Raw genomic sequence first — 14,500 nt, 5'->3', positions numbered from 1 at the left:
TATCTTACACTCTCGGCCATGGACGATACTTATAATGCTAACCTTTAACAGCCGCCAAACAAACCGCAGCTGTATTGTAACATATAAGAAAAAAAATCCTAAGCACAACTTTTATCCGAGATTTTCCTCATAGGTTTATATTAATGTATTTTTGCACGACTGTAAAGACAGCTTAAAGCTGATATGAATGACCCTCGAGTCCATTTCCTGGGCAGAAACCATTACTTTGTCCATTTTAAGATTCAAGATTCTATTTTTCATATTCACTCATGGGTTGGTATTCAATATTCCACTTAAGTTAATCTTATGGCAATAGATCATTTATTCCATTCACGCTATTGGTCAGTTATAAATAACAAATAATCCGATTAGCTACATCTTTCTTAGATAAATTAAGACCAATATTGAATACCAGCCCTGCGATTATTTTTTTTTAATGTAATCTATTAGTTGTCTAGTGAATGCCAATAATGTTAATCATATTCACCATGTAACAAAACGCATTACATGTTTACGTTACTTAATAAATATGTTTGAATTGTTTAAAGCTGCAGTCTCACAGATATACCATTTTTACAACTTTTTTTATTTTTGTCTTGGAAAGAGAAATTATTTACGTAAATGTCTGCAAACCAATGATATAAGATTGCTGACAAAAAATGAGATCATAGATTTTCATATTACCGTTCGGAAATTAATGTTTTATGGCTTGAACCGTTACTAACGGTTTAAGAAAAATACATAAACATCATTTTTTTAACTTAAGTATTAAAATCTGCGATCTTATTTTTTGTCAGCATTCTTATATAACTTGTTTTCATACATTTTCGCAAAAATTGGCTCGTTCCAAGATAAAAAATAAAAATATTGTCAAATCGTCCAACCTGTGAGAGTGCAGCTTTAAATGATTAAGACGGTTTGAGAAGAGAGAGTTAAGAGTACAAGCAATGTATAGAAAAAAACACCTAACCTTCATAGCTTGTCCTTTCGCACAACTGCCAGAGGTGAGTATATTTACGATATTTTATATAACTTGTTGCTCTCCATATCCGGGTTGTCAATACGTTCAATCTGTGAGAGTGCAGCTTTAAAGACGTCATGAAAAAGTAACCCTGGTTGGATTCGAACCCATATCTTGGGTGAAAGGCGGACACCTTTACCACTTTTGCGTAATAGATCTGTGACAAATAGTTAGTTTACTCGTCCAAGGAAAACCGACTTGCCATGATTTATATTTCAGTAGGTCACTGCTTATGATAATTCCATCCTTCTAAATGACACCTTATTATTCTAAATCATTTATTTGTTCCTGACATTTCGTTTTTATTTATTAAGAACATGCGTAGGCTGTCAATTTAAAGGCCCACTTAGTTCGAGTTACGGAATTTACGATCTACGGCTTAAAGGCCTAGTCAAAGGAATGTTTGGCATGATAATCCCCTGCTGTGCATCTCCTGCTAATTGCACTAGTGTCACAATATGGGCCGATTTCCATTGTATTCGCTTATTGGCTCAGGGCCATTAAGGGTCCATTTTTATAATAAAACATCCCAAACTGAACAGCAAGATACTCAGATTGGAGATCCGATAAGACAATTAGGCAATAAGATTAAGATCAATAAACAGAGGTTTGTATAAATACACGTTTTTTTGGGTTTTTTTTAAGGGGGGGGGGGGGGGTCACTAATAGCAGGCTTAAACTAGGCCTTTAACAAGATTGCATGTTGGAAAATGTCTTCCAGCCAAAATGAATCACTGTTTTATGTATTTCTGAAATTAGATTTTAGCCTGATTTTATTTTCGGTTTTCAATTACTAGTATCTAGGTTTTGTTACTTTAATACCTTTCTTGTTTTAAATTCAATGGCATTAACTAAGAAGTACGATTATTATTTGTTCTAAGATTTAGAATTTTGCGTGCAAATGTAGTTAATCTTGTACCTTTATTTTATTTACAAACGAATGAATTTAGTGCTGAAAACAAAATGATGAATCTGTCAAAATAAATTCTGTTTACGATCATCGTTAAAGTTCGAATAACTTAAACGTTTAATTGTTTAGCTATTAGTATTTATTACCATTTTAAGTACTTTACTGATTTATCATTCAATAAAACTAATTACTGGTAAGCTGTAGTTTCCGACAAAACGTAAAGAAAATTAAAATCCCTCCTTAATAATGAGCATTTAGGAAACTGTTCCATTACGAACGGTGATAAGCGACACGGATGCCACTTAACCATTACCGTATATCGCAACAAAATCATCCCGTCATAATGAGCAAAAAGGAAGCATGTCACTCGCAATGGCGATAAGCGAGCCGGACACCACTTGCCATTTGCTGTCAATACTTTCTGACCCGGATATGGAGAGCAACACGGTATAATAAATATCGCAAATATACTCACCACTGGCAGTTGTGCGAAAGGACAAGCTATGAAGGTTAGGTGTTTATTCTATACATTGCTTATACTCTTAACTATCTCTTCTCAAACCGTCTTAATTATTTAAAGCTGCATTCTCACAGGTTGAACGTTTTGAAAATATTTTAAAAAAAAATGTCTTGGAACGAGCAAATTTTTGTGAAATCCATGGAAAACAGTTTTAAAAAACTTCTGACAAAAAATTAGATCGCAGAATTTTATATTTTAGCTCCAAAAATAATGTTTTATGCATTTTTCTTAAACCGCTAGTAACAGTTTAAGCTATAAAACATTAATTTTTGAACGGAAATATGCAAATCTGCGATCTAATCTTTTGTGAGAAATCTTTTATAATTTACGCAATAAATGCTCTTTCCAAGTCAAAAACTAAAACAAAAGTTGTAAAAAGGGTATATCTGTGAGAGTGAAGCTTTGAAGTTCTTATTTGTTAAAATGGCTTACTTAAATGCGCGGTCGCTTTCTGCGAATTTTCTTGTCACACGAAGTGTTAATCTCGTAATTATTTAAAGAATGAATGATTTACATGGCATATTTTGCAAATTTCAAACTATGTTTTCGAGAATTCCAACTTGAAGGATAAATATATATGGGTCGATTGTTTAGAACTTTGTTAGTTTACAACGTAATTGACGTCATCGTTGTAAAATCAATATTGCTCGGCAATTTTCTCAGATACACTTATGATTTGCAATATTCTTAACAAGAGTTAAGAAAACTGTTTCAGTTGCACTTGTGTTATTTAGATATGTGAGCACATCATCAACTATTTCACGTTAAAAGTTAACAATGATGTCGTTCATCAGGTTGTTAACTTTAACAAAGTTCTGGACAATCGGGCCAATGTTATTCTACTGTTTTGCGACGTTGCTATCGTAGTTGTACCGTTTCCTTCTGAAGTAAGCACTTTTTTATCGTCTGTTTGTTGTATGACGCATTTATTCGTATTCATTACTATCCGTTTCTCCTCCGTTAACGTATTCATAATTATTATAACGTCATGCGTTCCAGTGCATAGTGACGTTGTTTGCGCTATTGCGCTTGTACCGCTACATGCAATGTGTTCCGCTATTGACTATTTGTTCTCCGCGTCGAATGAACGAGGGTTGCCTTTTTCTATTGTGTCTGTGTAAGGCGACGTTGTCACCGATAATGTTAGGGTGGGACTTAAACCTCCCCCCACTGAAATGTGTGCGTCTTTAAAACGGCCCTTTTTCTCACTTTGGTATCTTTCTCTGACGTTAATGCGCTGTCCGATTTTGCACGAATACGGGTAACGTTTTCTTTTTGTTTTAACGTGCATTAAGTTATGCAATTGCTTTAGTGGGTTTCGACGTTGTTTGTGCTAGTCGACGCAGTTATCAAATGCCTTTTTTCCAACCCTTCTTTATCAGTACGTGTATACCACGTGATAAATTGCGTCATAAATGCTACGTCGGATGAAGACTTTAAACAAAGATCACTTCACCAATTTAAATGAAACATAGCGCAGTCTACGCCGTTAAGGAGGCCCGCCTTCGGTATTTTACCAGAAGTTGATTGAAATTTTAGTTTCTTAAAACACTTTGACAAACCTGTTCACAATACGGCCGTCTGACGGAGCACTGTCAAAACATTATTTTGGAAACAGGTTTGTCGAAGTGTTTGATGATACTAATCACCTTATCAAACTCCGGTAATAAGGCGAAGGCGGGGCTCTTGACGGTGCATAGACTGCCCTTTTTTTATTTAAAATGGTATGGTAAAAGAAAAGTTATCTTTGATTTAAGTCTTCATTTTAAGCAAAATATTGCCTTCTGACGTGGCAAATATGACGTAATTTATCACGTGGTATACACACACTCTTTATTCCTTTAATCGTTTATTGTTGCAGTGCGTGGCGACGTTTGCAGCGCTACTGTGCGTGTTCCACCTAGGGGCTGCATTAAACTCATGGCAGCTCCCAGACGATGCCAACCTTTGGTCAGCCATCAATGCCGATCTGGACATGGACTGGGTCGCCTTCAAGAAGTCGTACAACCGAACATACAGCTCAAATAGAGAAGAAATGGAAAGGTATATCATAGGGAATTTTAGTGGAATTAGTATGCTAATACTAATTAATCAAATGGTTCTCAAAAAAGCGAGATCTATTGTATTACTAACATTTTCTGATTTAAATAATAAAAAAAGAAATAAAGAAAAAGTTGGACCAGTGTGGAAATATTTCTTCAAACAGTTTTTTTCTCAAATTTTATACAATTGACATTCAAACGTTAATTGAAATTCACCATCTCATACAAATTGCATGACGTTATACCATCAGATTGATTACTTATTAATTAAACTGTTGTGAACGCTTGAAAACCGCTTTAATTACAGGAAACTCGGTTTCCGCTAACCACTTTTGTTTCAATTGTCCGTATAGATTCCATTGCAGGATTGTATTCTACTTTCCTTTTTCAGGCGGATCTATTGGGAAGACGCGATCAAATTCATCCAAGAGCACAACCTCCGTTTTGACAGGGGCGAGGAGACGTACTCCGTCGGGGAGAACGACTTTGCTGATATGGTTCGTTGAGCATCCTTATATATTGAGTGTGTGTAAACCACGTGATAAACTACGTCATACATGCTACGTCGGAAGGCAACAATCTGCTTAAAATGAAGGCTTAAAGACAACGACCTAGCGTTTATGACGTAATTTATCACGTGGTTTCACACACTGTATACTGCAGACCCTCACACGTACACACAAAAATTCAATTCTGTACGTTATGCGTCTTAGTAAGTTTAAACGCCCGAGTAATCGTTTCAAATGTGATTTTGTACGTTATTATGAGGATTTGATATGTTAACGAGACTTGCTCATGAATTTGGACCATTTTTTCCGTGGAAATGCATCTGAAAACACTTATATTATAATTATTATAGTCGTTGAAACCGAAATTGCAGAAAAAATACAATTAATGTATAAACAGTAGATCTGGTTTTAGTCGGGAGCGAACTAGCGCTTGTACATCCAATATTTATTTTTAGAAAAACCGACAGCTTAACCTCTCGGCCTAGAGGACTTAAACATACCTTATTCAATATTTTAACATTTATTAAACACTTTGAAAGCATTACGTAATAATGACAATCAACCAATCACGCTACAGCCTTTGATGAAATGCGTTAGCAACGGGTTTGGAAATTTGGGCTTACATAAGACAATACTTGAGCATAAATCAGCATTTGTTGAAGGGTTCCAGCTGTCAGTACCTTAGTTTTAACATTCCTGGTGATTGCCACACTTTATTTCGTCATGCGAATAATTGGCGAGTCGAATCAAAACTGGGAGAAACAGATGCATTATCCTATAGTCGAATCTGCGTTTTTAGGCTGAAGACGAGTTCCAGCGTATATATCTTAGCGGCCTGGTCATCCCACCTGAGGTGGAGCAGGAGCTGGAAGAGGAAGTGGTGGATTACGAGGACGACATGGACGACGACCTTCCTCTTGAGGTCGACTGGAGAAGCAAGGGCGCCGTCACTTCCGTGAAAAATCAGGTTTGCCTTACTGTTGGTTTAATTCAAAACTCAAAATTACGATTAAAAAAATGTGACATTGTAATTTTAAATTTGGAGTTCTACAAAAAAAATAATTAAGTTTGAAAATCCTGTGCCACTGGTACATGTATAATTTTATATCAATTGAATTAATGGTTAATAATATATGACCCGTATCATCAGGGCTCCTGTGGTTCGTGCTGGGCCTTCTCCGCCTTAGGATCCCTCGAGTCCGCCGTCAAAATCAAGACCGGAAAGACAGTAGATCTCTCCGAACAGGAATTGGTGGACTGCGCATACCGGAGCTACGGTTTGTTTGTACTTGTGAACATAGTTGTACTGAGAACTTCTCAAGTTAAGAAAACAATACCGCCACCAGACATCATTCATGTAATACATGTCGAATCCCGTTCGCTCGAACTCCTACGGACCGGAGAAAATAACCGCGAGCCTCGGAAACTTCGAGCCAAGCGGGAATGATTACATTCCGTTTAAAGAAATCGGTCCATTACATCAGGTTCGAGTCAACGAGTAATTCGAGCCAAACCAAATGAGTTCGAGCCAACGGGGTTCGACTGTATATCAAAATATTATTTCCAATAAAAGTTAGGAGTGTCTGTTTGGTCAATTAAAAAAAAACGGAGTTCAGTAGCGTTAAGCCGGGGAAATGAAAACTCTATCCCATCGTTTCTACAGTTACCTACAGATAGATACATAGATAATTTATTCACTATAAGGTTATAGCCCATGAGTAATACATGTTTTAAACAATAATCAAGAGAATAAAATATTTCCGGTATGCAAAATAAAAATACTTATCTTTTTAAATATTTCAAATATCAGACAAATACGTAACGGAATATACTGTATATTATCCCTTATATCTGATTATGACAGGGAATTATGGGTGTCGTGGCGGCTGGATGAACAACGGTTTCAAATACATCGAGAAAAGGGGCGGCGTTGACTCTGAGAGCTGCTACCGCTACACAGGAAGGGTGCGGTCTTGGTTTATTGATAACATATATACGGCTGTTTCTACAATCATTGCATTCGGCAGTCCTTTGTCATTTTCAATTGAAAACAACCTCGGATGTAAGCCGGTACATCAGTAGAAATAGTTCGTAAAATTTCAAATAATAGTATTATATAATAAGTGTTTAAACGTTTATTTGGTTTCTCCAAGTTTAAATTAATTCTCATTAAGTTTAGCTACTTAATTGAAATTACAACTCGATCTACTTGCAGCGTAGTTAAATGTAAAGATTTCTGACATTGTAACCGTCCATATACATCCGTGGTTGTTTTCGATGGACACATGGATCTATACATGCACAACAAACATATGTTTTGAGTGATAAACCTTTAACTGCTTACTAAATAATGCATTTATGGAAACTATTTATTACTGATAACAAGATTATAACTGTGTTTTAATTACTGAAAACGCTCAAAGATAAAAATGACCGGTGAGTCCTAAAAATTTTACAGTGATCAAATGTCGTCTTATAAGTTAGAAATACCGTGTTTTCTGCACATTTCTTTCAATATAAACACGGTATCCTTCGTAAAAATCATTGTTTTCAATATTTATTCATTCTTTTCGGTGAATTAAAACATTTGTATTGATTGTAGTACATCTTATTTGAGAATAAGAGTGCATCTTTAAAATGACGGATGGCCTCATCGTTACTATCTCGTTATATCTACAGCGATCGTACCGATGTCAACACAAGAGTTCCTGTGTGGGCGCCCGGATGGCAGGACACAGAAATACGAGGCGAGGGTCTGAGAGTGACCTGGCCCGGACTTTGTCACAGCGTGGCCCCGTCGCAATTGCCGCTGACGTCAGCAGCAGAGGTTTCATGTAAGTGTTTGGAGGAGACACATTATTGAACATTAATGTCAAACGACATCAAGATAGAACCATGTCATCTTAGAAAATACAACTTGGTCCGCATTCATAAAGCATCTTAGCAATTAATTACAACTTGGTGAAAGTTTCCACATTTTTAACACCGATTTTTGTTATTTTTTTACTATTTGTATAATTATAAATTCATTCAGTTTTCAAGTGTTTCCACTATGCTGTTTTATGAATACGGCCCCTAATGGTCGAACCACTATGATGCTTTATGAATACGGCCCCTAATGGTCGAACCACTATGACGCTTTATAAATACGGCTCCTAATGGTCGAACCACTATGATGCTTTATGAATACGGCCCCTAATGGTCGAACCACTATGATGCTTTATAAATACGGTCCCTAATGGTCGAACCACTATGATGTTTCATAAATACGGCCCCTAATGGTCGAACCACTATGATGCTTTATGAATACGGCCCCTAATGGTCGAACCACAATAAATAATTGTTGGGATGTGCATTTTAAAAAAGAGATTATTAATTAACGATCGTTCTTAAAATGCATGGGGTTTATAATAAATATATTTGTTATTCGAAACCTTTCTTAATCATAACCAGGTGTATACAGTGTGATATTTGGGCAATAAATACTATTGTAAGCTTAATCATACTCGCACTCGGGCCTTGCCCATTCGGCGAGTTCTCCGTTAAGATTGTTAGTCATTTTAGGTCGTTGGTGCATAGTGCACAGCCAGAATCTAACCCTGGTTAGAACTACCCTGGTTCTTTAACGTGCACCAGTGTATAGCACTGCCACACGGGACCCCCATTTAACGAACCTCCCGGAAGACGATTAGTATTTGTTAGTGATGCTACGGGGAATCGAACCTGCGACCCCTGGATTGATAGTCAAATGTGTTACCACTAGACTACGGATCCGCCACTCTAAAATTACTATTTCTACAAACATCCTTATCTATCCCCATGTAGGCATTACAGAAGGGGCGTGTACTACAACCCCCGCTGTAACAAACGGCGAGTTAACCACGCTATGGTTAATGTAGGATTCGGAGCTTCCAGCCGTGGGAAATACTGGATCATCAAAAACAGGTGAGAGATGACGTCAGGGGACCGTTTCTATAAATAGTTTTAGCCGTAAATCTGTATCAAAGCCAAGACTGGGATAAAATTGATTTTTCTTCAACTTCGCTTTCAATTTCATTGTTGGCTTTAGCTCAATTCACTAGTGTTGGGAATCGGTTGCAACTTTACTATCGATGATCGGTTCCACTCAAGTAACCGATTATCGATATTACAATCGGTTTTTAAAATACTAGATAGTACCTGAGTTCATTGTGGCTTTCATCAGCCATTTTGTTAAAGATAACATCTGAACACTTACTAATATTTTTTTTTTTTTGTTCGATAATCGATTTTAATTAAATACTATCGATCGTCGCCGATTTCAGGCCCAACCAATCGATTTTCGATTATAATCGATCATCGGAACATCACTACAATTCACACAAATATGTAGCAATAAAAGGAATATATGGCACTAAGATTATTTCAATTTACGAAATTTACGACTTATACTCTATTGAAATGGTGCACAGGGCTGGTCTTCATAAGACATATCAAGTCGTTTTCTTATTTATGTATTTTTCTTAATAGAAATATCTCACTTATAATATCATACAATCGCTTAATAATATCTGAATTACTATATATTTATTGATTCGACTAATAAAACCAAAATTTTATGTAACACATGTTTCTTTAAATTTGACTTCGAAATTTTAAGGAAATTGACTTAAGTTAAGTGAAGAAATGACTTCAGATGTTTTATGAATACCACCCCATATCATATAAAAACAACCTGTTTAAAATGATTTGTCGACATACGTTAAATTGACACAAGTTCAAAAGTACACTCGTCGAAATAAATAAGACAACTTGTAGTTATATAACTTGTCAAATTGACATAAAACAAGTCGACAAGACTATATAATCATAATATCAGAATGCTACATGCTTCCATAAATCACATGATGCCGCGTTAATGTATGTGGCTGCGTTCGCCACGTTAATGTATGTGGCTGCGTTCGCAACGTTAATGTATGTGGCTGCGGTCGCCACGTTAATGTATGTGGCTGCGTTCGCAACGTTAATGTATGTGGCTGCAGTCGCAACGTTAATGTATGTGGCTGCGTTCGCAACGTTGATGTATGTGGCTGCGGTCGCCACGTTAATGTATGTGGCTGCGTTCGCCACGTTAAGGTATGTGGCTGCGTTCGTCACGTTAATGTATGTGGCTGCGGTCGCCACGTTCACGTATGTGGCTGCGTTCGCCACGTTAATGTATGTGCCTGCGGTCGCCACGTTAATGTATGTGGCTGCGGTCGCCACGTTCACGTATGTGACTGCGTTCGCAACGTTAATGTATGTGGCTGCGGTCGCCACGTTAATGTATGTGGCTGCGTTCGCAACGTTAATGTATGTGGCTGCAGTCGCAACGTTAATGTATGTGGCTGCGTTCGCAACGTTAATGTATGTGGCTGCGGTCGCCACGTTAATGTATGTGGCTGCGTTCGCCACGTTAATGTATGTGGCTGCGGTCGCCAAGTTAATGTATGTGGCTGCGTTCGTCACGTTAATGTATGTGGCTGCGTTCGCCACGTAAATTTATGTGGCTGCGTTCGCCACGTTAATGTATGTGGCTGCGTTCGCCACGTAAATGTATGTGGCTGCGGTCGCCCCGTTAATGTATGTGGCTGCGTTCGCCACGTTAATGTATGTGGCTGCGGTCGCCCCGTTAATGTAAATGGCTGCGTTCGCCACGTTAATGTATGTGGCTGCGTTCGCCACGTTAATGTATGTGGCTGCGTTCGCCACGTTAATGTATTTGGCTGCGTTCGCCACGTTAATGTATTTGGCTGCGGTCGCAACGTTAATGTATGTGGCTGCGTTCGCCGCGTTAATGTATGTGGCTGCGTTCGCCGCGTTAATGTATGTGGCTGCGGTCGCCGCGTTAATGTATGTGGCTGCGGTCGCCGCGTTAATGTATGTGGCTGCGGTCGCAACGTTTATGTATTTGGCTGCGTTCGCCACGTTAATGTATGTAGCTGCGGTCGCAACGTTTATGTATGTGGCTGCGTTCGCAACGTTAATGTATGTCGCTGCTTCGCCACGTTAATGTATGTGGCTGCGTTCGCCACGTTAATGTATGTGGCTGCGTTCGCCACGTTAATGTATTTGGCTGCGGTCGCAATGTAAATGTATGTGGCTGCGTTCGCCACGTTAATGTATTTGGCTGCGTTCGCCACGTTAATGTATGTGGCTGCGTTCGCCACGTTAATGTATTTGGCTGCGTTCGCCACGTTAATGTATGTGGCTGCGGTCGCAACGTTAATGTATGTGGCTGCGTTCGCCGCGTTAATGTATGTGGCTGCGGTCGCCGCGTTAATGTATGTGGTTGCGGTCGCCGCGTTAATGTATGTGGCTGCGGTCGCCGCGTTAATGTATGTGGCTGCGGTCGCAACGTTTATGTATTTGGCTGCGTTCGCCACGTTAATGTATGTGGCTGCGGTCGCAACGTTTATGTATGTGGCTGCGTTCGCAACGTTAATGTATGTGGCTGCGTTCGCCACGTTAATGTATGTGGCTGTGTTCGCCACGTTAATGTATGTGGCTGCGTTCGCCACGTTAATGTATTTGGCTGCGGTCGCAACGTAAATGTATGTGGCTGCGTTCGCCACGTTAATGTATTTGGCTGCGTTCGCAACGTTAATGTATGCGGCTGCGTTCGCCACGTTAATGTATGTGGCTGCGTTCGCCACGTTGATAAATTTGGCTGCGTTCGCCACGTTAATGCATTTGGCTACGTTAATGTGTATGGCTGCGTTTGCCACGTTAATGTTTTTTGCTGCGTTCGCCACGTTAATATATTTGGCTGCGTTCGCAACGTTTATGTATGTGGCTGCGTTCGCCACGTTGATAAATTTGGCTGCGTTCGCCACGTTAATGCATTTGGCTACGTTAATGTGTATGGCTGCGTTCGCCACGTTAATGTTTTTTGCTGCGTTCGCCACGAAAATGTATTTGGCTACGTTCGCCACGTTGATAAATTTGGCTGTGTTCGCCACGTTAATATGCATGACTGCCTTCGCCACGTTGATGTATTTGGCTGCGTTGCAACGTTAATGTATTTGGCTGCGTTCGTTACGTTAATGTGTATAGCTCCGTTCGCCACTTATTGTGAATAGCTGCGTTCGCCACGTTAATGTGTATGGCTGCGTTCGCCATGTTAATGTATTTGGCTGCGTTCGCCACGTTAATGTATTTCGCTTCGTTCGCCACGTTAATGTGTATGGCTCCGTTCGCCACGTTAATGTATTTCGCTTCGTTCGCCACGTTAATGTATATGGCTCCGTTCGCCACGTTAATGTGTTTGGCTGCGTTGGCCATGTTAATGTGTTTGGCTGCGTTCGCCATATTAATGTGTATGGCTCCGTTCGCCATGTTAATGTATTTGGCTGCGGTGCCACGTAAATGTGTATGGCTCCGTTTGCCATGTTAATGTATTTGGCTGCGGTGCCACGTTTATGTGTATGGCTCCGTTCGCCACGTTAATGTGTATGGCTCCGTTCGCCACGTTAATGTGTTTGGCTGCGTTCGCCATGTTAATGCATTTGGCTGCGGTGCCACGTTAATGTGTAAGGCTGCAACGTTAATGTGTATGGTTCTGTTCGAAATGTTAATGTGTTTTATTCTGTTCGCCACATTAATGTGCATAAACCTGTTTGCCATGTAAACATGTATGCTTCTGTTCGCAACGCTCATGTGTAAGGTACTGTTTGCCACGTTAATGGTATCGTTTGTTTTACAGTTGGGGACAACGCTGGGGTGATCAGGGCTACATTTTTATGGCGAAAGACCGAGGCGACACGTGTGGACTCTCAAACTATGCCAGCTACCCCGTGCTGTAACAAAGTGGCGACTTGCTATAAACCAGTCCAGGATTTCTCGGAATATCTTTAGTCCCTGATGACAGATTCATTTTAATTCCTCTTTTTTGTTTTTGCAAAGATTTTTGTGATACCTTGACAATAATCACGATAAGCCTTTTTTATGTAAAATCAAGATTAGGTTAGAAATTTGGCTTATTGTGTTAATAAGCTTTACTGAAGTTTGTAACACAAGTAATTTCGAGAAATTGGGCCAGTAAAGTCAGTTATAACCATTTATTAAGTCTCAATAAAAACTATTTATTTAAAGCAAAATAATAAATTATGATGTTCTATCTGTGATTATCTTTCTCAAATGTTTAGGCAAGTATGTTTAGGCATTATATTTTGTTATTCTTCCCAAATTTATATCATTTCCGTCCTGTTTCGAGTGTGCCATTTAAGTTTATAAACTATTTTTTAAGTCCCTCGATTAACGAGTATAGTGTTTTACAAACAGCGAATTTATCGAAATATAAGTTCACTCCTTCATTCTTTTTTTGGTTATTTTACTGTAAAACACGAACTTTATCGCACAAAGTAATGGAAGAAAAAATAGTGATGTAATTACCGGTATGACGTTAGAAGGCCATTTTACAAATTAGTATCAATTTATTTTTGACTTTAGTGTATAATTATCACCACATAAAACAATAAAATTGTGTCTGTATAAGATTGCAATATATTTAACCTCGTGAACACAAACAGTGAATACTTGACTCGTGGCAAAGCCACTCGTAAAATGTAACCTGTCTTGGTCACTCTGAAAACAAACAATGTTTCACTCTGTATATCTTGTCCATAGTTGATATTTATGTCAAACAGTTATTTTGTTTGCATGTATACTGTATCCTTACCATATTTGTACAGGGCTGATGACCTTTGCAATTCGAGAATTTGTGCAACGACACATTTTTCATCATTGTTTGCGTTGTCATTGATTATGCTGCTGATTTGTTAATTAGAAAGCACGTGACAAGCACGTGACACGCTGTGAATTACAGTTCACACGGCATATTACTTGAATGCAAAGCCAAATGTAAATAGATGAAGCCCTGTTAATTAAGCATATTATATTTATCTATATAAAATACAAAATAAAACAAACAAAAACAAGGAACATTGCAGTTGTTTCTTCATTATCGCCAGACATACATAACATAACACAAGTCCTAATAATCTTATAAACTGGTCATGGAACTACATTTACCTCTGATCGGAACACCTCGGCCATTATCCAACAGATTTGTCCGATAATACGGGTCCTTAAAAAAAGTCCATCATGTCGGTGCCCATATTGAAAACGTGTTGCATGTGTATATACCGGTCCTGAAAGGCAATTTTTCAATTTTGTTTTCAAGTTTTGAACGATTGATTAAATAATTCATTTTAGTATATTGTTTACGTTTAAATTGATTTACTAACTCATCAGTCAATTGTAACCACGCCCCAAGGCCCGGGGGTATACCAGGGATCGCGTGGGAAATGGGCCATGTTTTTACCTTCCAAGTGGCCCTGCAGTGCCGTGTGAATGCGGTGGTTTTGTTTTCGCGCCGAAAACAGCGGGGAATGGGCCTTACATAGGATGTCCTCGGGGTGCGGGGGCATTTGGCGGGGATTTAACAACAGTTTGTCCCCGTAGAGCGTTTTTTAACCT

General features: G+C 38.8%; 1 protein-coding gene across 1 annotated transcript; it reads left to right on the top strand.

Annotated features, from left to right (window-relative positions):
• The first annotated feature begins 2,285 nt into the window (after window positions 1-2,285).
• Window positions 2,286-13,963, top strand: LOC128208897 (procathepsin L-like). Its single transcript, XM_052912587.1, has 9 exons — window positions 2,286-2,440; window positions 4,313-4,494; window positions 4,885-4,990; window positions 5,802-5,969; window positions 6,153-6,279; window positions 6,867-6,967; window positions 7,682-7,836; window positions 8,828-8,947; window positions 12,726-13,963. The coding sequence occupies exons 1-9, from the start codon at window positions 2,435-2,437 to the stop codon at window positions 12,823-12,825; spliced, it is 1,065 nt and encodes a 354-aa protein (XP_052768547.1). The 5' UTR covers window positions 2,286-2,434; the 3' UTR covers window positions 12,826-13,963.
• Window positions 13,964-14,500: the final 537 nt, after the last annotated feature.

This window comes from Mya arenaria, chromosome 11, assembly GCF_026914265.1.
Source record: "Mya arenaria isolate MELC-2E11 chromosome 11, ASM2691426v1".
In the NCBI taxonomy this organism is placed as follows: Eukaryota; Metazoa; Mollusca; class Bivalvia; order Myida; family Myidae; genus Mya; species Mya arenaria.
Note: the sequence above shows the minus strand (reverse complement) of the source record. Positions and strands in the feature narration are given on the sequence as shown.

Bases quoted from the DNA above. Each gene is read 5' to 3' on its own strand.
- LOC128208897 (XM_052912587.1), top strand. The intron at 5,970-6,152 runs GTTTGCCTTACT...CCGTATCATCAG, and splicing joins TCACTTCCGTGAAAAATCAG to GGCTCCTGTGGTTCGTGCTG. The intron at 6,280-6,866 runs GTTTGTTTGTAC...TGATTATGACAG, and splicing joins CTGCGCATACCGGAGCTACG to GGAATTATGGGTGTCGTGGC.